This window comes from Triticum urartu, chromosome 7 (genome assembly GCF_003073215.2).
Source record: "Triticum urartu cultivar G1812 chromosome 7, Tu2.1, whole genome shotgun sequence".
In the NCBI taxonomy this organism is placed as follows: Eukaryota; Viridiplantae; Streptophyta; class Magnoliopsida; order Poales; family Poaceae; genus Triticum; species Triticum urartu.
Genome location: NC_053028.1, coordinates 34,243,076 through 34,268,530, shown reverse-complemented (window position 1 = coordinate 34,268,530; position 25,455 = coordinate 34,243,076). Strand labels below are relative to the sequence as shown.

Genomic DNA, 25,455 nt, shown 5'->3' with positions numbered 1-25,455 from the left:
CGCTCCTCGCACCGCCACGGTCTAGCGCCCCCTCGATAAGGGCCAGGCCCTCACAAGCCGGGCTCGTGCGCGGCGAGTGCGGCCCAAACGCCACCACCTCCGCAGTCGCCGCATCTCCATCTTGCCGAGTGGGTGCCGCCACATGGGTGGAGGCCCCCACGCGCTCCGCCCTCTGGTCCATCGGTGGCAGATCGGCAGCGCCAATGGGCACACTTGCGTGCAAATGGCCATGCACGTCGCCCGCTTCCCCGATGCTGGAAACAGCTTCTTCGCCGAGTGCAATGAGAACTCGGCGAAGGCCAATATCATCTCGACAAATGGTTTGCTGAGTATTCCTTATGTCGGCTAGTCGGAAGCATTTCTCTACCGTTGCACATGCCCTTGTATTTCCAGGACCGAAGGTGGGTGTAGTTTTTTTTCTCAAATAAGATTTATCGATTTTTACTGAGGCAGCAAAACCAAAACCTATGCAAATATAAACGAGATATGCACCCAGCCACAAATCGAGATCATCAACAAAATTGGATTCCATTGAAATCCAATCGCTAAGACGCCCTCCATGGCTACTAGGTAAGTCATTGTTGTGAGCTCTGACGTGTTAAAAAAAATACAAAAATTGCGCGCTCTGACTTTTGTGGCGACCCACTTAGTTTTGAAGATTTCAGATTTTCAAGCATGAGCACGTGAGGAGGCATATCATCTCAAGATTTGACTTGTAAGGCCTTGACTTAGTCTCCTGCATTCCGTAGTTTCTAATATGAAGCATGCACGCGTAGGTCTGCCGTCAGCCCGATCACGCGCACAGCCTACTGTCTATCTCCCCAGCTGCAGTTGCATTATACCTATTGAAGTATATAATCCTGACCCCGAGGCACCGGCCCCGACTGCACCGGAGAATCTTATGAGTTGCCGACTTGATCTGTTCTATACTTGTATTCCAAGAGCATCTTGACTAAATCTTGCTTGATACTTGTCGCCCTTCATATGACAGTTCGGCTACTTACGTTGCTAGTATGGCAATCAGGGTCAACGCTCGCCATTAACCCAACTTGCTGTGGTGACTAACCATACCATATAAGGATATCCTTGAGGCCCTCGATCACAACGGCCAGCAACAACAACTTACGTAGTCTTTCCATCGATTAGCTTGAACCAGTTGGCAGCAGCAATGACGGTGCGTGTCAGTGTGCTCGTGGTGGGCATCCTCTGCCTGCTGGCGATGTCGACGTCGGCGCAATACCCGTCGTCCCCAAGCTCCCCGGATTCGTATCCATCCCCGGGCTCATATACCCGTCTCCGGGCTCCCCGGACGGCAACGAGGGGGATGGGGAGGCCGTCCCCCCTAGGAACGTGACCAGCAAGGATACCGATGGGAAGCGGCCGGGGTGCACGAGCACCTGTCCCGGCCGCTGCCCCCAGCAGTGCATCGTCCTCTGCCCTGACTGCAAGACATTCTGCCGTACGTATTGTTTAATTTGATCTTTTTGAAGTTCTCTTTAATTTTGGATTTGTTTGTTGGGTATCGGGTTTGCGATGAAATAGTATAATATAATGCATGTGCTGGTGAAAACAGACGATGAGGTAAAGCCGGCGAAGCCTGTGCCTCCACCGGCCATGTTCGTGTTCGGAGACGGGGTGTTGGACGTCGGCAACAACGCATACTTGCCCAATGTCGAAACGAATGAGGGGCACCCCCCTCAAGTCTCCCAATCTAGCAGCGGCAGGTTCAGCTGACACCGTCGGTACGTGCGTGACAAACCCATGATACACCCTTTTTCTAGAAAAAGGAGGATATCACAGGCCTCTGCATTAACATATCATACGGCTACTCGTCGATCATCCATGATTGATGGGCTGTTTCGTTTCATGGTGTCCAGCAACATCTATCGGCTTCCAGCAGAGCCCTCCAGCTTACATGTCGTTGAACGGTGGGCTCAACATGTGGGGAGCCAACTACGCCTCAGCGGGTTCCGGTTTCAAAATATCCACTGTAAGTCAACTCATTGCACACTAAATCTGCACTTGTGCGAAATTACCAACATTTGAAATGAGAGATGCATGCAGAATGGAGAGCGGTCCATCTCGTTGCCGAAGCAGCTTGAGCACTTCAAGGCGACAAGGTCCCAGATGGAGGCCAAGCTGGGTGGCGACGCCAAAGTCCGCGAGCTCCTCTCCAAGTCCTTCTTCCTAATTGGCACCGGTGGCCAGGACCTCGATCCAAGATGGAACGTTGAGTCCGGATATCCACGGTCACAGACCGAGCTCCAGGAGCTCATCACTCTCTACGGGGAAGCCATCTCGTCCCTTTCTATCTATGATACTAATAAGGATTACTCCTATTAATCTTCTCTGTACCATTTTCTACAACCAAAATTAGTTTTGTGCCCGGTGCCTCCCGCAACGGACCAAGAAAATTATCTTGATGACCGCAAACACACGGTTCGAACCATGGGGGCCATGGTTAAGCATGACTTAGCACCATTTGCACCCGAGTGATCACATCAAAATAGCTTACTACTATCGCCCTTCAATAAGGTTACCAGAAATAGCTGCAGAAACAAACTGAAGCCACAAATCTAGAAACAGGAAATAAATACACGATGCAAATACTAAGTGAGACGATGAGTAATAAAATGTTTTAGGTCAATAACTATTTTAACATGCAAATATATACTATGTAAAGCAAGTTAGAGGGTGAAGCTCAAACTAGACTGAACCGGCCGGGTTGGTTCTTCGATTTTTAAAGAAACTCGATCATTCCAAGTTTCTTAACAATCAACTTATGACACATCAAGGACCAAATTTCGTAGAACCAACATTTTGGTTCATTTCTTTGCATAAGTGAACATAACTAACGTTGGTTCACATCACGATTGGCAATTATATTTTGAAATTTTGTCTGCCAGCAATTCCTTTTTTCCATCTGTTTTTCACAAGCAATAGAAGCAAAAGAATAGTAGTACCATCATATGAACTCCTCTCAAGAAATTAATAATAATTATAACAGTAGTAAGAATATCATTATCATGCCATCACATTGATTAGAGACCCTTCAACGACTTGTTTGGATTGCAGGAATTTGAAAAACATAGGAATATGGAAAAAGTAAATTGAGATGTGATGCACTATAAATTTTAATGTGATTTCAAAACACATTAATTTGTGGCCTTTGGACGGTGCATAAGAAATAAACACATGAATATTGGAGGACCGGGGAGAGAGAGTACAGGGAGAAAATGTAAGTATATTGCACTTCTCTACATCAAAATAAAATGAGCTTTTGAGCTCATGTCGAGTCTCACATAGAATCGGGGGCATACCAATGGATTTTGTAGGAATTTAGTAGTCACATCCCATAATTCAAAGGCATTTCAAGAAAAAAAATCCTCCAATATTCTTATAAAAGTCCTACAACCAAAGAGGCCCTAAGTTATTTTGGTTTCATTCGTTAATACAAGCCCCGAGGGCACGAACGGAATTTCAAAATTATTTTATGTTCTCAAAAAATAATGACCATCAGGTAACAAATTTTTGTTTTGTTTAATATCCGTTATTTCAGTTCATGTCCCCGACTCTTGATTAATATGCCCATCAACATTTGTGGGGTGAGAAGCTCAAATTGGCTCAAAAACCAATCGCCTACTATCTTCTAGTTTTATAATGTAGTTTATCCTTGGTGTGGTGGAATGTGATGTTGATGTTTGTTCTGTCTGTCATATACCAATGATCCCAATTTTACTTTTCTTGCAATTGTATAACACTCGTTGTCTTTCTCAAAACCGGGTAATGAAAATTGGAAGTGCATCTAATCCTCTTGGTGGATTTTGATAATTAATATCAGCATATCTCAATGAACTAATGCATTAACTAGCTTATCTCAAGAGAAGTTCCAGCAGGTTGCAACAAAGGGATTGAAAGGTGAACCCCAAAAAATTGCATGAAGACAAGTGTTTGACCAAGCCAAGGAATTAGATTTTACATTTATGAATTTAAGATCACATTGCAAGTGTATCGTGCTAGCATCTTGAAGCACTACGGGGGCGCTTCAGATTATCTAGCCGAGGAGTGAATACTTTGGCACTAACAAATGGTGTGGGAGGAAAAATATTGATATATTTTGGATAGACAATTGGACAGCCATCTTTTGGGATCGGTCGGATGTAGAAACTTATTGAACATCCGATGCTTTTTTGGTTGTGATTGCATCTATTTATATATATGCTAGATTGCTATTGATCTACATACGCATGTCAAATGAAGTAAATCCGACCTAGGGCGAACATTTGGAGCACCGATTTGGACGGGCGGCATCTCTACTGTCGTCCACGAACAGGTTCGTTCAAGCATCTCCGTTGACATTTGGTGTGTCTGATTTAATGCAAGCCATTTTGTTATCTCCTTCCCCTGACAATAAAAAAAGATTCAATCTCTCACAAAGAGCGCTTATTTTTTGGTTAGTCCTGGAGTGAGAGAGCTAGTTGTTTGGCTTCCTTGACTCCGCGCGTCTGCCGCAAACCGGATGCAAAGCTAGTGGAGGTTTGTGGTAGTTCGGACCTCTGCCACGTAGAACTAGATGCAAAACCCCACCCGCAGCCCGCGTCTTTCTCACTCTGTCCCGTCCCCTTGCTTTATATCGGCTCCATCCCAGGCCGACACAGCCGCTGTACTCCCTTCGTCCAACTGTAATTTCAAACTACTCTGCTATCACAACTTTGCCAAATACTCCCTCCGCCCCGAATTACTTGTCATGAAAATGGATGTATCTAGACGTATTAATTCCGGACGGAGGGAGTAGCATAGAGCAGCTCACAAATCTCCAAGAATTAAAAATTCCGGCCTGCCTTTACCTGAAGCCGTGGTTATAAGCAGAAGAGGACAAGACGAAGCTTGCTCACATAGTACAAAAGGCATGTGCCCTGCCATATATATAATTATATATGTTATATAATTATTCCTATTAATTTTGCGTTTGCAACATATTCTGCCATTGGTAGTACCACATATTTTTCTGCTCTTCACTTTGTTGATGAGTTTTCTTTTTTGAGAAACGTCCTTTTCATGTCCTTTCCTCATAATTCTTCTTTTTTGCCCAAATGATAATATATTTTTAGACAAACAGGGAGTCACCCCCGGCTCCATTAATCATAATGAAACCGAACAACCAGCAATATGTGAGCATGTCTCAAAAGCTTAAACAGCTAAGACCAAAGAAGCAAAACAGGGAGACTAACTTTATTTTCTATTTTGGCAGCCTGCCTGTTGTTCTGCCTCAAGCAGGGCTGCCATTTCCTCTCACTGCCGATCTAGCACACTGCGGTGGCCCTTGCTGCCAACGAAGATAAGAACTGATGCTGGCGTAAAGAAAGCGGAGGCGTGAATGAAGATTTAGGCCGCTCGATCGAGTCGGTTGAGCCCACATCCATCTGAATAAAAACTCCATAGTAATTACTAGCACGCAGTTCCGACATACTCCGGTATGTGCCCTGAATTATAAAATGTCGAGCCTATTCCAAGCACACATTTAAGAGTTCAAGGTGCTGGGATATTTGTATGTTCGATTCGGCAGTAGATATCGTGCTACTTTGTTATGTGCTTCCCTTGACGACGAAACTGTGATTCAATCTCTTATAAAGAGCACTTGTCGTTTGGTTATTAGTTTTGGAGTCAGAGAACTAGCAGTTTGGCATCCTTGACTCAGCAAGTAAGTAATAGTTTGAACCTTACACTGACAATTCCATCTCCCATGTAATATATCTTTCTTGTTTTATTGACAGGGAAAATTACTAAACCTAGTTAAACCAACATGGCCTGATAGGGTTTTAAACATAGCTGTAAAGCAGAGCTGAAATAGGTGCAAAATGAGAGACTAATTCCATGCCTTGCTCCAGTAACTAACAAGACTGCTCTTAATTTACCAAGATGTCATCTAGAATGTATCCATCTGCTAATGACTTGATGGAGTCATAGAAATGAGCTATTGCCACTTTTTTAGAACAGATGCAACTGCTTGTAATTCTGAATAATTAGCTTTAGTTACTGTTAAAAACAACCTGTGAAAAATTAAGGATGATAATAATTTGAGTGGATACGAAAGTGTACCGCATTTACCTAATATTCCAAATATAAGTTTCGATGGACAAGAGCGAACAACTTTTACCTTCAATGTTTATGATCTCGTTTTTTCATACTCTAGATCAGAATGCAACATTTAGATTATAGTGTACTGAGTTTTTTTTTGCAAAAAATAGTAATATGAATACTCAATGCAACATAGATTATAGTGTACTGAGTTTTTTTTTTGCAAAAAACAGTAATATGAATACTCATATGTTTATGTGGTGTCAGGGCCCCTCTGTGTTACCTTGCCCCGGGCCCCCGAAATTTCTTGACCGGCCCTGCTCATGAGAGCCGAAATCCCTCGAGGCGACGGGCAAATAGCTCCCATGCGACGTCGTTGGTGTGAACTGTCTCTTATGCGACGTCGTTGGCTGTAATAGCTCTCATGCGACATCTGCGTTGGAAAAAATAGCTCCCATGCGACACACCATTTACGCGGCTAGTTGGCTGTTAGTTAGGCTGAGGTTTGGTTAGGACACTGGGGGTTATGTGCTTTGACTGGTAGGGTCCACCTATGGCCACGTAGACAAGAGTCAACCGTCCACGACTCGACCTGGGACTGTGTGACCGTGCTCGACTCGCCCGTGCTGGACTGGGCGAGCAGCGCCGCCATAAGCATCTTCTCCGGCAGCGGTTTCTTCTCCGCGGTGGTGGAGCGCATTTTTCGGCAGCGGCAGAGCTATTGCGAGGTGAGCCCGAAACCCTAGTCCCACTCCCCAGAATTTTGGGGGATATGTGGCCTCATGCTGCCCTCTGTTTCTTGGCGATTTAGAATCGGGCTCCATTGGATCCGGGGGTTGTTTCTTCTCCGCGGCCCGGTGGTGGAGCGCCTATCTCTGCAGCGGCTATTGCGAGTGAGTATTTTCCAAACACTACTCCCATTCCACTGAATTTTGGATAAATCTGTGGCCTCATGCTGCCCCTGTTTCTTGGCGTTTTAGAATCTCGATTGGATAGGAGATGGAGCGAGGGCTGGATGAGATGGAGCGAGGAGACAGTGCTTCAAATCGGTAATGCCACCCTCTTTTCTTGGCAATTTAGAATCGAACTCGATTTGGTAGTGACTGTCGCCGCTGCCTGCCATTGACAAAACAGGGGAGGTTCAGGTTCTGCCACCACATTCGCAATTATAGTGGAATTTTTTCCCTGTAAAGCCAAGCTCAGTGATGGCAGTGTCCAAGACATTGATAGAGATACCACCGTGAGGTTGGATGTCGAATTTGCAGATGTTGATCCCCCGGAATTGGAGAGCATGAAGGAGAAGGCCGTGGGCAATTTGGTGAAGAGAATTGGGGAGACTATTGTTTGGGGTCCAGAACAAGAGGTATCTCTGCAACGTTTCGATAACTATAATGGTGAATATGTGAGAATTGAAGATGGAGAATCCATGGTTGCTGAAATTGATCAGCAAGAAGGGTAGGCAAGCAAACAAGTAACATTTTATGCAGAGCTAATTGATCTGCAAACTCATTCCAGAGTTGGTTATGTGCAATCAAAGAGGGCTGCACAGATGGAAGATGATGAGTGGGTTTCACAAAAGAAGATGTTGGCATTGTTGACTGAACCGACTGTAGTAGCTGAAGATACAGGGATTGATGCAGATGGAGAGGAGGGAACCCATGGTGCTAGGAAGATTGTTGTTGACTGGAATGTAGTAGAGTTGAATGAAAAAATAGATTTGGTCATTACACCAATATCTGACATTGATATGGCCGAAATGTTTGGCATTCAAGTTGATGACAAAGATAAGGAGAAGGATGACAGTTCTTTGCCTGCTGAAGGTAACACAGGCCCTAGAAATGCAAATGAGAATTAAGAACAGCTGATGAGAGAGGCTGCAGATGATGTGGATGATGCAGATGATAATGAGCTGGTTTGTTTGTATGACAAAGAGAACCCAGTTATTCAGGTGGGAAAGTTGTGGCCAAGCATGAAGGAGTTTAGGATGTCTTTCAGGACCTATGTAGTGAAAAAAGAGTTTGATGCCAAGACTATGTGGACTGATCGAAAGAAATTTTATGCTCGGTGCAAAGGTTATGATGGTGGTGGCAATCCTTGCAAATGGTACTTGTCTGCCAGACTACAACCTGATGGAAGTACAGTAAGGGTAAATCAAATACCACACCAGCATACATGTATGACCACTTCACAGAGAGTTTCAAAGATGACATCACAGCTTTGGGTTACAGAGAAGATTACTCCTATTTTAGCCAAGACTCCAAACACTACTGCAAAGAGGCTTAAAGTTGACTTGGAGAAGATGTACCCCATCCAGCTGCAATATACCATAGTGTGGAAAGCAAAACACAGGGCCATGAAATCATTGTATGGTGACTGGGAAAATACATTTAGGATGTTGTATAGTTTTAAAGCAGAGGTGGAGAAGAGGTCACCTGGGAGTGTGGTGGAGATAGATACAGAGGTAACAGAGGATGGCAAGGTTTTATTCAGCAAGTTTTTTATGTGTTTGAAGCCTTGCATAGATGGATTCAAAGCAGGTTGTCGTCCATATTTGAGCATAGACTCATCTTTTTTGACTGGAAAGTGGAATGGTCAGTTGGCTGCATGCAATGCTCTAGATGGACACAACTGGATGTTCCCAATTGCAATAGGAATGTTTCAATCAGAGACAGAGGCATCATGGATATGGTTCATGATGCAATTGAAAAGATGCATAGGGCCAGTTTCTCCTTTAGCCATCCACACAGATGCATGTAAAGGGTTGGAAAATGCAGTAAAAAATGTTTTCCCCCATGCTGAGCAGAGAGAGTGCTTTGGACATATGTGGATGAATCTGATAAAAAAATTCAGAGGAGATGAATTTGGGCGCATGTGGCCAGCAGCAAGATCCTACACCAGACAGACACATTCCTATCACCTTGGTAAGATATTGGCATCATGTAGTGATAATGAATTTGCTTCATGGTTGAACACCCACCATTCTCTGTTGTGGTATAGATCAGGTTTTAATACTGCCATAAAATGTGATCATATCAATAACAACTTGGCAGAAAGTTTTAACAACAAAGTGAAGGATTTGAAAGACTTGCATGTGCATGACATGGTGGACCAAATAAGGATCATGATCATGCGTTTGTGGGAGTTGAGAGGAAAAATTGCTAATATTTTGGAAGGGGACAAGCTTCCAGCAGTGGTACAACAAGTGGTCAACAGGAGTAGAAATCTTTCACATCTATCTGTTGAGAAATCTTCCTTGTGGGGTGCTGAAGTTAGAGATACAAAGAGTGGCAAGAGGCATGTGGTAAATACTGAGTTGCATGAGTGCACTTGCCAAGAGTGGCAACACACTGGAAAACCATGTGAGCATTCCATACTTTTTTTGGCATCTAAACCCAGGTTAAATATGCACCCATATTTTCATGAGTATTATTCAGTACAAAAATTCAAAGCTGCACATGCAAGTCCAATTCCTGCACTGACTGGCCAATCTCAGTGGCCTGAGGTGGAAATAGAATTTACCTTGTGTCCCCCTGTCACTAGAAGAAAGGTTGGTTGCCTAAACAGAGCAGATTCAAAGCTTGGTTTGAGAAAGGTGGTTGTAGTAAGAAGGGGAAAAAGGAAAAGGAAAAGAATGATAAGCCCAAAATGGCTCAAAAAGGTAACAAAAATAGGTGCAAGTTGTGTGAGGTACTTGGGCACAGAATTGGTTCATCCAAGTGCATCTACACTCCTCAGAGGCCAAAGTATGTTTATGTTACTGTTTTTGCAAGTTTTTGATTTTGCTACTTGTTCTAGTATCTAACCAAGTCAAATGCTTTATTTTTTTAGGAGGAAGCGTGCAGAAAAAGCCCCACCTCTTGTTGTTGAACAATGCTGGCCAGTGAAAAAAGCAAGACTCAATGGCTATAGACGGAAGAGCACTAAGCAGATAATGTTTGGTGACAAAGATATGGAGCTAACTGAAACTGTTACTACTGAACATGAGCTAAGTGTTTCTGTTTTTGACGATGTTATGCATACTGAATCTGTTTTGCAGATGCTAGGGCAATCTGAAACTGTTGCAGATGAAGCAACTGTTGTGCTGCCATGCGAATCTGCTTTGACAACTGTGTTGCCATGTTTGGAGGTTATGCTGCCAAGTGTTGAGTTGCAAACTGAAGTAGTTGAACAATGTGTGCCATCTACTCAATCTGCAGAAGTGCAAACTGAAGAAGTGGGACATGGTCAGGTGCAAAAGTTGAGGGGGCCTAGTGGAGTTTGCAAGGGGCCAAAAAGCAAGAGCATCAGCATCAACAAACTATGCGCCGTGGAACCAAACGGTGGAAAAAAGCAGAAGAAATCGAGTGGTAGAAAGAAGCAAAAGAAATAGAGTCGAAATCATTCAAATTTGATGTGAAAACTTAAGTTTGTTGTCATTTGATGTGAAAACTTATGTTCTTTCATGTGAAAACTTATGTGCTATGATGTTGATTTGACTTGAAATAAAATTCAAATTTGAACCGACATTCAAATTTGAACCTATCTCCAATATTTTTTGAGTTCATTTGTTTGTTCTGTGATGTTGCATCGTTTTATGTACTACTATGCACTTTAGTTCATAAATCCAACCCTTTTTGTGAAGTCCAACTCATAGTCACTGAAAATGTTGTCCAAACAGGCTCCAAAGTAAGGGAAAACTGCCCCATTTCTAAGCAAGTTTTTTTCGACCTTCTCAAAATCACCCAAAAAAGATTTTCTTAGCTTATATTATACCTATATAGGATCAATACGAAGTCTCACCTTTTTTTGAATAAGTATTCATATTATTTAATTTATTTTTGAAAAAACACCCTTTAATACAAAGTCAGCAATAAAACAAGTTTAAAAATTTTAAATGCAAAAATAACTTCAGATCCTCCTTAGTCACTCTAACATGAAGGTAAGGTGATGTTTTTGATTTTTTTGCATTTTCAAAACCTCAAACCCTCTTCTCACTCCTTTGAACTCTATGCAACCTCAGTCGAGATAGTCCAATTTGTGAAGGTTTTTTCATGCAAAGATCATTAGATCAAGTTTATCATTTTATATCATAACTATGTAACATAAAAAGGCTATATGCGCAGGTTTTTCATTTTTTAGATTTTTTTGAATTAGTTATACACATTTGAATGTTCGGTCAAACCTTTCAAAACCCCGTTGACTGCCTCAAAACCTTGTAACCCTAGCGCCAAACGGCCACCGTCGATCTAACCCTAACGCCAAACTGCGGCCGTCGGATAGGCCTTCTAGAAGGATTCCGCAGGGGCGATCCGTGGGCTCCAATCTGATTGGCCACCGTTTTTTCTCTGACGAACAGATAACGTTGAGCGGGGGAGCATCTAAGTGACCGTTGGGCCGAGCGGATCGGGCCCGGCAGAGCCTGGCGTGCGTGTGCACGGCCGTCGAGAGGGGGGATGGGCTGCATGCGAGAGGGTCAATGACATGTGGGCCATCCCTATCCCATGCATGCCATGCATGCAACGTCGCAGCCTAGCTATTCTTTGCTCGTGAACGCCTAGCCATTTGCATGCGGGCTTGCATGCACGCATCGACGCAGTAAAGCACGGCAGGGGCGCAGCGTATAGGTACGTCGCATCTAAGCTATTTTAACAAATGCATGTTTGAACGAGACGGACGCGTCGGTGGTGCAGCTCCTTTTTCAGTGTCACGCGCGGATGAACGGGCCTGTTTCCCACGCCTGTGCCGCCCGTGCCTCTTTGGATGCTCTGCCCGCCGTTTTTTGAATTAATGCCCGCAATTACTTATGCCAGTGCGAACGGAGAAGAGAAAACGATCGAGAAGGCACCGTGTACACATTGACCACGGCTGCAACGCGGCTATAAAAGGGCACTATTTCCTCATCCCCTCACACTCATCTCTCAAGCCTCCTCCCCTTCTTCTTTTCGAGCCAAATCCACCACTCAAGCCACCATGCAGTTCAACGGCTCTACCTACCGTCGCCCTCGCACCGTGCCGGAGAGGCAGTACCCGGCCGGAGTCGTCGTCGAGAATAGCCTGAGGGTGTGGGCCATCTCTAGGTAGAGGGGCCCTAGAGAGTTGGCTCGCTTCTTCCTCCAAGCCGGGTACCGCCACCTCCCTCCGGGCACTCCGCCCATGTTCCACCTCCACGAGCAGTACGATGGCAACGCCAATGGCTTCGTCATCGGCCTCTACGTCACCTTCACCAACCCCTACGACGCTCACCACCTCCTCGGGGAGGTGTTCTAGTGTGGATGCGAGTTTATCGCGTTCACGACCTACAACATCTTCACCAACTTCCACCACATCTTCCCTCACCCCAACGGCATGCACACCCTCCCCTACCAGATGCCGGAGAATGACGAGTGAGGGGCCCAAGGAGGAGGGGCCAAGGAGTGGCAAGGAGGAGGGGCCAAGGAGTTGTTCAAGGGGTTGTTCAAGTGCGAGTCTTCTATCTATCTAGTTTGTGTTTGTGTTGGTTTGGGCGTGTGTGCCCGTGTCTTCTATATATCTAGTTTTAATTATTTTACTTTCATGTTTTATAAACTATATGTAGTAGGGGGATGCCCCTCTATATGTTCTATCTATCTATGCTACTAGGGTACCCGATGCCCCTCTATCTATCTATATGTTTTTTCGGTCCTAAAGTTTCTCCATTGCATTTTATTTATGTGGCCATGTGTACTAAAAAATGCACTAAAACATGATCCAATCATATAAGTTGTTGTTAGCACGTGTCTAGTTAATTATCTTCCTTTTATGTTTTATGCACTATATGTTGTAAGGGGATGCCCCTCTATGTTGTAAGGAGATGCTACTAGGGGCACACTAGATGTCTTCTTTTTTTGAGAGGGGCACAACCTTTTTCGGTTGAAACACACGAGTAAAAACTTTAAAAACACCATAGCACAAGTCAGAAAAAATATTAAAAAATGGTGCTTGGTTGAAATAAACTAGAACCAAACAATTGCAACTTTTTTGGTTCACAAAGACTGCAAGTTGGACTGCTAACTAGAACCAACCTTTTGTTTTAGCCGAAACAACACGGGACCCTACCATCGGACACGATAGCTTATGCATAAAAATAGCTCAAATAATTATCAGATGAGTTATCTCAAAAAAGGTGACTGCAGGAAACTTAAAATTTGTGAAATAACCTAAAGCCGAAAAGATATATCGATGTCAATGACCGTGTGCACTTTTTTTGCACTGGCTACACTTCTTTTATCAATGGGCCTAGATATGTTCTATTCGGCCCTGCCTAACTTCGATATGGGCCTGGCCTTTTTGGGCAACGGGCTGTGGACGAATCTTTTTTTTTCCTTTTCTCCCTCTATCACTGAAACTGAAACTGATGACGAACTGAAGAACTAAAAATACGGGGCCGAAACAGAGTGGAGAGGACATGCTGAATTCGTACAGCCAACACTTTTTATTCAAATATACATATCATTACGATTACAAATGACGCCCAATCTATTCACTTATGACTAATTATCATCACATAAACAAATGCGAGAGCAATTACACAAACATAAAAAAGTCCGGCCATCAGCCCCATCAAATTGCCCTGCTTCTGCAATTCGATGAGTTTCTTCATCTGCTTGTTCAGCTTCTTCAGCTCTGCCGTCACTACTGCATCCCCCACAGTAGCCCCAATGGAATGGGCAGATCCAGGGGCCCCAGATCCAGACGCGCCCGATCCAAACTTGCCCAACTTCTCCGCCTCCAACGGTAAATCGAGCTCCCCTGATGCACCCTCCAGTTGAATCCGCTCTATGTACTCATCTAGCCACTCAAAATGGGTGCATTGCTTCAATTTCTGAAATTGGAAAGATGAACCCTAAATCCCAAATCCGATGAAAAATGGGGAAAAATTGGGCAAATATGAAATTGGGAGACAAAAACCAAAATTGGCATATTGAGAAGTAAAATCTCACATTTCCCTGCTCTGGTTTGCTCTCGCATTTCACGAATTCCCGCCCAAGGTTGCCATTCTTGTCGGTCGTTGTGACTAGCCGCTTCAGGGGTGCGATACATGGGCATGCAGGGCACCTTGTCATGGGCACTGCGCCATAGCGCGGCCATGAGCGGCGGGAGGCTGAAGCGGAGCTCGACATTGCTAGGCCGCGGCCCGGAACGGCGTTGCTGCGCGTCGTCGCCGGAGAAGAAGAACAACAACGGTCGGGGAGGGGGGGGAGGGGGGGAGGATGGGCTCGGGTGCTGCACGGCTCGGGCCACGGCTCGGTGTCCTCTTGTACCAATGCTGACCTGGATAAGTTAGTGGGTCCCACGCAGTGGGTCCTGCTCACCTGACCAATGCTGAGTTGGATAAGTTAGTGGGTCCCATGCTGTGGGTCCCGCTCACCTGATTCGAGTTTTAAACATGTGTCTTTGGATTAGGCAGCAGTGTCGCATGGGAGCTATTTTTCCCAACGCAGATGTCGCATGAAAGTTATTACAGCCAACAACGTCACATGATAGACAATTCACACCAACAACGTCGCATGGGAGCTATTTGCCCCGAGGCGACAGTGGGTTGAAAGTGAGGTAGACGCTCGTGCCGCCGGTTTCGAACGTGTGCTGCCCGTCGGCTCCTTGTGTCCTCCAATGGCTTCCATTGAGGTAGGCTTTGTGGAGGCATGTGTATGGGTTGTAGTCTGTAGAGTTAGTCGTGCGTCGGTGCTCACCAGGTTCATCCTGTGGCAGGTCTTGGAGCATATGCGGTTGACATGTACGCTGGGAGCACGCTAATGGGGGCACATAAAGTGTACGACGGAATGGCTATCACATTGGTGCTTTCCCATCTCACCTTGCCACCACGTGAGCAAAACCACCTACCAGAGCATCAGGGTTGATTTGTTTGGTATTAGAAAGTAGAGGGGATTAAGATCCCGGTTTTAGAGGTCAGGGCCTCAGGGGGCTATGTGGCCAAAATGTAATACTTATAGGGTCATATACACTTTTTTTCTTAAATCTAATAGGTTTCTTCCTCAGTGATATCCCAAATTATCGCACCAAGAAAGATGGCCGCGTCGTCCTGGCCTGCGCTCCCGGCCACCCTGCAGGATGTCCGGGCTGTCGTTGCCAAGGACGTGGAGCTGCACTGGCCTCCATTGGTGCACCGTGCCCAATGTCAGTGCTGGTGTGTACGCACATATATTTCATCCCCAATATTGCTTATTTGATCAACTTCGGGTCTGCAATAGTTTAATCAGCTCTTTTTAGAGATATAGACTAATCAAGTAGCTTAATAACTTGTAATCACTACGGCCAATTAGCTGATGGGAGACAGGGAGAACGATGGTTGAAGAGGCTTAGGCAGTCTGCTGACAAGGAAATGCAATAGTGATTTCGCAAGAGAAATGGAGGTGATGGCTAGGTTCTGGCACGACAATGTTTTCCGCCTCCTTGCTTACTTCAGTGAATGCAATGAGCGGATACTCGTCTATAGCTATATGTCGAACACAGCATGGATCTCTGCTTATACTTCTATATTTTTTCTAGCCTATGCTCAGAATTTGGATCACAGTAGTAAATAGATCATTAGGTTCTCTTCTATAATTGTTGGTTGTTGTTGTTCTGTGCTCCAACACATACGAGCAGCTCATTGTTGCACGGAGATAAGTTTCATGCACATAATTAAAGTTCCGGATAATCAAAGTACAAATTTATAAATACCTTTAGAGGAAGCTTGTATGCTTGACATGCTTGACCATGTAAAAGCTCATGCATGAGTAATTATATCGTCAGGTTATTCTTTTTATCTGCAAGGTGAGCTTCAAAATTCTGTAAACTAGCGTTTCCAATAGTTCAGAGATGCCACTTTACTTTCAGTATTTAGGTGGATGATCTCTGTTTAAATTACTAATACAAGTAATGCACTCCGGCAAGTTCTATTTATTTGTGTCCTTGCTGCCAATAGATGTAATTTCATCGCAAGCACCCAAGTACAGCAGCACTATTGTAGTTCATTATTGTTGGCTTATGCCCTAGAGAGAAAATAATTAGCATTTACCTCTGTGTGCCGGACTGTAGTTGTACCATATGCCTATTGTATCATTTTCATCCTTGATAGATGCAGCGAGTAAATTGTCACTGAAAAATGTTGTGGTTGCAGCGTTTGTTTTGTTAATTCTGCATTCCTTCCTTTATGAGAAAAGTGTTACTTCTGCGTTAGTTATATGTTATGGTTCTCTATGTCCGTTGCTTGTATGGACTTCAGATTGTGCATATGTGGAGAAGCATGTTTGCTCCCAGTGGAGAGGACTTTCAGAAAGACAACTTAGACACTTGCTTTAGCATTCATGATTACTATTTTTGTAAAAATATTCATACGTGTGTTTGAATTGTTTTTAGTAGCTGTCTTTATTACTCTCTCTGATTGAAAAAAAATCGGAGGCTGCCTACAGCAAGTCTCTTTGTCATCAGCGCCTTTCTTTGCTTGGTAGCTCCACATCCAATCTTTCAAGCTACATCCAGATGTAAGAAAGTTACAATTAATCCAGTACTAATAGTTTTGTACGTACGTATATGCGCACTCACCCCTTCTATATACATATGATTCAGGAGCATCTTTCACTAGCATTTTGTTTCATTGCTCCATACAAAATGTATGCAAGTGATGTCTATTTTTTTTCCTTCGTCTAATAAATATACTACAGAAGCATGTGTTAAATAAAAGCTGGTTGGCGTCGTCGCAATTGCCAAATGTGTGTGGACATATTTTTCATGTTCCGCATGTTCTCTGTCGAGAGCAATGTAAAGCTAGGTAGGGAGAACAACAAGTCTTCTGCAAGGTGAAAATTGAGAAGAAAATATTTGGCTTGGACGACAGGGTTCATCGGTCGGTTTCCATATGTTTGATTTTGCTCGATATGTACTTAGCAACAATATGGCATCACTTTTTGAGGGAAATGCCATCATGGCGGTTTATATTTCATGTGAAAATAGGGCTACATCATTTGTTATTACATCGAGCAGAAAGTCTGGAGCCTCGTTCTGCCACACAATAGTTCGCGAGGGCTCCGACTTAGTAGCCAAAAGATCAGCCGCCATATTAGCTTCCCTAGGGCAATGACAGAAACTAACAGAGATAAAATTACGACACAAGAAAGTACACTCCTCATAGATGGCTGCAGCTGGTCCTAAGGAATTGCCTCCGTCTTGCATTATCTGGATGACCTCCATACAATCCGCCCTGATCTCCACCTTGTTGCAGCCGATGGTGTTTGCCAGAACCAGCCCATCCTTGAGGCCCCGTGCCTCGGCTGTCGCTGCGTCTTGGACAAACGGGATGTTGCTCGTGGATGCTGCAACGAAAGAACCTGTAGAGTCCCGTATGATGGCCCCGGTCCCGTCGGTGCCACTGTCAGCATCAAAAGAGGCGTCGATATTGAGGCTAACAAATCCCTCTGTTGGTCTCGTCCATCCATGTCTTCGTATCCTGCCCGCACCATGCTTCCTTGCCCTCAAGAAATTTTTGGTCAAAGTAACAATGGCTTGGGCCGATCTTCCAGGTTCTTGGATGGGCTCACCATGGGTGAATCTTCGTCGTTCCCACCATATATACCAAACCGCCACAGCCACCAGCTCCTTCATGGGCACACCCGGGAGCGACGGAACATCAACGCTTGGCATTAACAACAGGTCACCAAGGACCAAAGATCCCTCCATCTCAGTTTCGCACAGCTCACTTACGGTGGGAAGCAAGCCCAATTTTGCCCAAATCTCTTGCACTCTGTTGCATCTAAAGAAAGAATGACGAATACTCTCACAATCCGTGGCACATATCGGGCAGTCGGAGATTGTTATCATATGTCGATTGGCCAGGACTCCCCGACAAGGGATTGCACCATACAAAGCTCTCCAAACATGCACCTTGATCTTTGCCGGTATTTGAAGTTTCCAAAGAGTGCGCCAAACTGGACTAGTACTTGAAGACAATATGGTATTTGTTTGTCTCAACTTTCGTCCATGTTGGTGATCCCACTCCATGTGGTATGCCGTCTTAACCGAGAAAAACCCCGTTTTGTTGTAGTGCCATGAAACAAAATCCTCCATCATTCCTATAGCAAGAGGAATATTAAAGATCCTATTGGCATCAATAGGCCATAACACCTGTCGGATCAGTTCTTCACATCCCAACATCTATTCTCCATATCAATAAGTTCAGAAACTTTTGTGAGAACAATATTACCTCTTCGGGTCATCACTTTCCTGCTTGGGCTGCTAGGGACCCAAGGATCATCCCAAATATTTATTTGCGTACCATCTAAAACTCTCCAAATGTGACCCTTCTTGAAATTCTGAATACCACTCCATAGACTCTGCCAAGTGAAAGAACTACCTTTTTTAAGAGTGCAGTTAAGTAGATCACCATCTGGGAAATATTTTGCTCTCAAGACTCTCGCACATAGTGATTCTGGTTCTGCGAGCAGTCGCCAGCATTGTTTCGCTAGGAGGGCCAGGTTAAAACAATGCACATCTCTGAAACCCATTCCACCCATGCTCTTAGGTACACACATCTTCCACCATGCAAACCAGTGCATGTGCTTCTTCACATCCTCATCTCCCCACCAAAACTGAGACATAGCAGAAGTTATTGCGTTGCAAATCTGTTTTGGGAGTTTGAACACAAGCATGGCATACGATGGGATGGCTTGAATAACAGCCTTCAACAACACTTCTTTCCCCCCAAAAGAAAGCATCCTCTCCTTCCAGCCTCTCATCCTGGCCAAAATCCGATCCACAATATGTTGAAAACAATCAGTTCGGTCCAAACCAACGATTGGTGGCAGTCCCAAGTACTTATCTGATATGGCCTCCACCATTATATTCAGAATAGAGCACACCTCTGCTCGGACCTCCGCAGGGGTACAGGGGCTGAAGAAAATACTCGATTTTGCCTCGCTCACAAGTTGGCCAGAGGCAGTACAGTAATCGTCAAGAGCCCGGCGAAGGCTTGTAGCATTAGTGGCATCTGCACGCATCAGAATAAGGGGGTCATCTGCGAAAAAGAGATGCGAGACTGCCGGGGCGTCTTTACAGACTCGCACCCCCATTAAGTTCCCAACCTCCTCCTCATGAATGAGCAAACTTGAGAGGCCTTCCGCACAGAGTAAAAATAAGTAAGACGATAACGGGTCTCCTTGTCGAAGGCCTCTAGAAGGAACGAAAAATTCTGTCAGAGAGTTATTGAGTCGGACTTGGTACTTCACTGACCGAACGCACTCCATGATGAGTGCAACCCAGTCTGATGCAAAGCCCATCTTCAGCATAATCCTCTCAAGGAACACCCACTCGACCCTATCATAGGCCTTGTGCATGTCTAGCTTCACCGCACATGTTCCAAACTTCCCCGTCCTCTTCCTCTTAATAGCATGGTAAGACTCAAAAGCAACTAAGAAGTTGTCAGTAATCAAGCGCCCGGGGACAAAGGCACTTTGATTTAGTGAAATAATCTCTGGTAGCATATATTTGAGTCTATTAGAAAGCAGTTTTGAGATCACCTTATAGACCACATTACACAGACTAATTGGACGGAATTGTGTAATGACTTCCGGATTTTCCACCTTTGGAATAAGAACGATTGTGGTATTATTCCATCCCTCTGGTATCTTTCTATTGTTCACTGCCATCAACACCTCATCGATTAAGTCCTCACCAATGATATGCCAGAATCTCTTATAAAAAACCGCATGAAGACCATCAGGTCCCGGTGCCTTCAAGTCCCTTATATTATTCATAGCCCTTTTCACTTCCTCTCTAGTGTAGGGTTTCATCAACTCAACATTCATCTCTGGCGAGACTCTCGCCTTGACCTTGTCCAATACAGCTTGGTCTGGGTCATGTACTTCCGAAGAAAAAAGTCCCTCAAAATAACTTGCCACATGACTCTTTAATTAGGAGGTCCTCCTCCTCGATCCAATCTCCTGACTCTCCCTTCAGCTTCTTAATAAAGTTTTTCTTACGTCTTCCAGTAGCAGCTCTATGGAAGAAATCCGTGTTTTGATCACCACGGCATAGCCAATCAGCGTGGCCTCTCTGCATCCAATATATCTCCTCCTGCTCGAGTAGGTTTTCAATCTGCAAGTGTAACTCATGCTGTCGCGCAACTGCATCATCCGTTAACGGTCCCGTCAGAACATCATTTAGCTCTTTCTGTAGTTTCCTCAACCTAGTCATGGGACCCTTGAGTGTTTCTTTATCCCATGTATGCAACGCAGCATGTATGTCATCTGTAACCTGCGAGTATGGCCCAGCTCCACTCGCTTTGGCTCGGTCCCAAGCAGTTTGAACAATAACCTCAACGTCCTCCTCGGCAAGCCATCTTGCTTCGAATTTTCTTGGCCCTGTCGGACCCCTTGGTTGCAGGCCTTGCTGGAACTCAGTGTCAATCAAAATTGGTCGGTGATCCGACTTGTTAAAAAGCTCGTTGGACACACCATAAGATGGAAACAAGTCTGCCCATGTACCACTTGAGACAGCCCTGTCCAAGCGTTCTCTTATGCGTCCTCTTCGCCAAGTGAAAATATCCCCAGAGTAACCAAGATCATCAAGCCCGCAATCACTTAATGCACTGCTAAAGGCCTGCATACAGCGTTGGGGGCGTGCAGCCCCTCCTTCTTTCTCATGAGCATGTAGTATTTCATTGAAGTCACCTGCTACTAGCCATGGCAGATCTGCCATTGTGCGAAGAGCACGCATGTACTCCCAGGACATGTGTTTCCGGTCGCTGCTTGGTTCACCGTAGAACCCTGTGAACCGCCAGCCCTCCGGTGTTGTCTCCTTTATTCGAATATCAATGGAATTTGCATGAGTTTCCCAGGAAGAGACTCCCAGGTTGGTGTGCCAAAACATGATCAGACCTCCACTTCTACCATCGCTTTCCGAAACTTCCATCCCATCGAACCCTAATCTCCTCTTCAGTTTTCCTGCCTTAGCCTTATCTAGATGTGTTTCAGACAGGAACAACACATCCGGTTTTATTCGCTCTTGGACCCCCAAGAGCGCTCGAACTGCCGCAGGTTTACGCATCCCGCGGCAGTTCCACACGAGGAGTTTCATTGTGACCGGTCGAGCCCCTTCTCGGAGCTTGCCGATAAGTTGTGGCTGGTATCCATCACAGCCGAGTTCTCCTTCTTCGACCTCTTCGAATCGTGCGAGGACGTGTCCCCCTCCTCCTCATCTACTTTCCCTGTGATCAACCCCGCCTGCGAGTGAACTACCATAGCAGTTAACATATCAACCGGGGGCTGCTGTGCTGAAAGCCCCTCCTTTGCTGCAGCCGGATCTGTGCTCTTGTCATCGAAAGCAAGCCTTTTCCTGCCAGGAGGTTTGACCTCAGCACCCCTCCCCCCGCTAATAGGTTTTATAGGGCTGGTACCGGTGTCGTGCAGATCATCATCATCCGAGACATTGGTTCTCCCCCTACCACCCATAGATCCCCTGTCCTTCTTCCATCCCTGCGACCCTTGGCATGTTTGCCTTCTCTCTCCTGGTCGTGGTGCAAGTATGAACTCGCCCCACTCCATAGTCCTCGGATCATGCTTCCCATTACCATGCTCAAGATAGGTGTGGCCCATATGACCGCACGCATAGCAGAATACCGGCATCTTCTCATAGAGGACTGAGTAGTAAACCTTCTTCTTATCTTTTGTGATAGAGACATAACGCATCAGAGGCTCATGGATGTCAAGCTTCACTTTTATCCTCACAATCCTTCCCTCGCCCCATCTAGGGTTTAACATTACCTTCTCCACAATCCCTACTTTCTTTGCCAGTGATCACACAACGTTTTCCCTCCTGTAGAGTGGAGGAAGATCCATGATCTGTATCCATACTGCAAGTTTATCCAACACCACTCATCATATCGAGAATATCCGTCGTACTTCTCAATGAGCACACCATGGTCACGAAACAACCAAGGCCCCTCCTCTGTGACCCTCTTCCAATCTCCCATGCAATTAGCTGTTAAGGAGAATAGGTTTTCGCCCAGAGGTTTAAAGTTAACTCCCTGTGCTAAGCTCCATGCAAGTCTCATCGTCTCATAGAAAGAACTCCTACTGAAGGGCTTATCTGTATGCACCGTTGCCAGCGCCATGAACTCCGCCTCCTCAATCTCATCCGCAAACTCCTCGTCGAAATCCAGATCATCCTCCTCTCTCTCCTGCAGATTCAGTTTCCCGATCATCTCCTTGACTCCGATCGGTTTTCCTCCCGGCGTCGCACTCCCCGCTGATGATTGCGATCCACTTGCCGCCATGGCCAAACCCTAACAAGCTTCGTGCTTCCGCCGCCACGTCCTAACAACCCGAAGCAGGAACCAAGGCCGGGTAGATAGCGAGGCTATCCCCTTAGTCAGCCCGAGAACCACGACGGGAAGGATTGGGCTTGGTGGTAGAGTCCCGATCGGCCTCACGGTGTCGCCACCGGAGGAAAACTAAAAACCTAGACGTACGCCGCCAGGGGACTTTGGTGACGGGGTGGTTAGTACAATATGGCATCACTTTGATTGATATCTTGGTGCATCTTTTATTGTTCAGTAGGCTCCACTTATTGAGTAAACATTGTCCACCCGATCTTTTGTGACTCCCTCCGTAGCGTAGCACAGGCATCTTGCTAGTATATATATATCCTCACCCCGAGGCACTGGCCTCGACTGCACCGGAGAATCTTATGAGTTGCCGACTTGATCTGTTCTATACTTGTATTCGAAGAGTATCTTGATTAAATCTTGCTCCATACTTGTCGTCGTTCGTAAGACAGATCGACTACTCACATTGCTACTCCGGCAATCTGGGTCAACGCTCGCCATTCACCCAGCTTGCTGGCTAACCATAGTATATATAGATATCCTTGAGGCCGTCAATCTCAACGGCCAGCAGCAGCAGCTTACGTTGTCTTTCCATCGATTAGCTTGGATCAGTTGGCAGCAGCAATGGCGGCGCGCGTCAGTGTGCTCAGGGTGGGCCTCTTCTGCTTGCTGGCGATGTATCCGTCCCCTGCGTCGGCGTCGATGCAATACCGGCCGTCCCCAAGCTCCCCGGACTCGTATCCGTCCCCGGGCTCATACCCATCTCCGGGCTCCCCGGGCGGCTACGAGGGGGAGGGGGAGGTCGTCCCTCCCAGGAACGTCACCTGCAAGGACACCGATGGGAAGCGGCCGGGGTGCACGAGCACCTGCCCCGGCCGCTGCCCCCAGCAATGCATCGTCCTTTGCCCCGACTGCAAGACATTCTGCCGTACGTACTCTTTAATTTTTCGAGAGTACACGTAATCTTTAATTTTGAATTTGTTGGTTGGGTGTTGGGTTTGCTTTTGCTCTGAAATAGTATGATATACGGAGTATAATGCATGTTCTGGTGAGAATAGATGACGAGGTAAAGCCGGCGAAGCCGGTGCCTCCACCGGCCATGTTCGTGTTTGGAGACGGGGTGTTGGACGTCGGCAACAATGCATATTTGCCCAAGACCGAAACGGAGGAGGGGTACCCCCCTCAAGTCTCCCAATCTAGCAGCGGCAGGTTCAGCAACGGAGCCAACTTGGCTGACACCGTCGGTATGTGCACGCCAAACCCATGATACATCCTTTTTTTTCAGAAAAAAGAGGATATCCCCGGCCTCTGCATTAACACATCATACGCCTACTCATGGATCATTGATTGGCTGGTTGGTTTTATGGTGTCCAGCAACATCCATCGGCTTCCAACAGAGCCCTCCAGCTTACATGTCGTTGAACGGTGGGCTCAACATGTGGGGCGCCAACTACGCCTCAGCGGGTTCCGGTATCAAAATCTCCACTGTAAGTAAACCCATTGCACTAAATTTGCACTTGTGGGAAATTACCAACATTTGAAATGAGAGATACATGCAGAATGGAGAACGGTCCATCTCGTTGCCGAAGCAGCTTGAGCACTTCAAGGCGACGCGGTCCCAGATGGAGGCCAAGCTGGGTGGCGACGCCAAAGTGCGCGAGCTCCTCTTCAAGTCCTTCTTCCTCCTTGGCACCGGTGGCCAGGACCTTGATCCAAGATGGAACGTTGAGTCTGGATATCCAAGGTCACAGACCGAGCTCCAGGAGCTCATCACCCTTTACGGGGGAGCCATATCGTCCCTCTATGACATGGGCGCCAGGAAGATGGCCATGGTCAATGTTGGACTCATCGGCTGCAAGCCGCAGCCCTACAACTACAACTATGTCTGCGACAAGAGCTTGAACGAAAACGCCACCGCGTTTGACTCTGCCCTCAAGCCCCTCATGGCCAGCCTCTCGTCCAAGAAACCGGGGCTCTCCTACTCTATCGGCGACTTCTATGGCTTCACCACGGCCGTCTTCGCCCACCCAGCAAATTATGGTACATAGCACATAAAAAAAAACTCTTTTTTGTTGAAAATTAACCAAGCACCGATGCTCTATTTACCATAAAGCACATGTGTGTCCAATGCTCATTTAATTGTGGTTTGTTTCATTGTACTTCCTCCGTCACAGTTTAGAAGGCACAGTTAAATTTGCGTGCGTTTCCACAATAGACAAGGTTTAAGGCGCATTGCATTTATTTCTAGTAGCTAATTAGTACTTCGATATACTATTTCTATATTCATGCATAGTGTGAATGCTATTTTTTAGTCCATCCCACAACCAATAGATAACCGCCTAGGTCGCAGAGAATTTTCAAGCGCGTCTTCTAAACCGTGACGAAGGGAGTATAATTGTTTTGTTGTATGGCATGCAGGGCTAGTGAATACCAAGGACTCGTGCAGCCAGCGGGGCTACCCAGACTGGACGTACTGCTACAACCCAGACGGTTACTGGTTCTGGGATCCGGAGTTCATGACGGATAGGGCCGCCAAGCTGACAGCCGCTGCGTTCTACTATGGTCCACCCCAGTTTACATTTCCAGTTACCTTTAAGGCTCTGTTGGGGAAAAAATAATCTCTTCTTGTGGTATTTTAGTAGTACGTATTTGTTTCCACTCCGATTGTGCAATTGGAGCAACTGGAATACGCAATAAGTATGCCATGGAGAATAAAATAGGTCATTCTGACCTTTCTAGTACCTATGATACTAATAAAGGTTACTCCTATTGATCTTCTTTGTACCATTGTCTACGTCCAAAATTAGCTTTGTGCCCTGTGCTTCTTCCAACGGACCAAGAAAGTTATCTTGATGATTACCGAAAAAGGCTTTCGCCCCGCTTCATAAATAAAGCAAACCGCCAAGAGCACGCATACAAAGACTAGTTTAGAACACACACACCCAGTTCACACAACACGAAGTACAAAGGTTCTGCTGAGGGCACAGCTCAACAAGCCCCAAAACAACAAAACAAAGGCGGCCGCAGCCGGCGACGACGGACACGACGGCGTCTAATCAGGC

The 25,455-nt window shown here is 45.8% G+C and overlaps 1 protein-coding gene and 1 pseudogene across 1 annotated transcript; both read left to right on the top strand.

Moving 5' to 3' along the window:
- The first annotated feature begins 1,121 nt into the window (after positions 1 to 1,121).
- Positions 1,122 to 5,686, top strand: LOC125523386 (annotated as a pseudogene).
- Positions 5,687 to 22,971: 17,285 nt separating this feature from the next.
- LOC125524484 (GDSL esterase/lipase At1g29660-like) lies at positions 22,972 to 25,160 on the top strand. Its single transcript, XM_048689532.1, has 5 exons — positions 22,972 to 23,321; positions 23,452 to 23,637; positions 23,768 to 23,880; positions 23,953 to 24,433; positions 24,812 to 25,160. The coding sequence occupies exons 1-5, from the start codon at positions 23,018 to 23,020 to the stop codon at positions 25,009 to 25,011; spliced, it is 1,284 nt and encodes a 427-aa protein (XP_048545489.1). The 5' UTR covers positions 22,972 to 23,017; the 3' UTR covers positions 25,012 to 25,160.
- Positions 25,161 to 25,455: the final 295 nt, after the last annotated feature.

Excerpts from the sequence above, each read along its gene's own strand:
- LOC125524484 (XM_048689532.1), top strand. The coding sequence starts at position 23,018 with ATGGCGGCGCGCGTCAGTGTGCTCAGGGTGGGCCTCTTCTGCTTGCTG. Across the intron at positions 23,322-23,451 it reads CGACTGCAAGACATTCTGCC|ATGACGAGGTAAAGCCGGCG; the intron begins GTACGTACTCTT and ends TGGTGAGAATAG. Across the intron at positions 23,638-23,767 it reads CAACTTGGCTGACACCGTCG|CAACATCCATCGGCTTCCAA; the intron begins GTATGTGCACGC and ends TATGGTGTCCAG.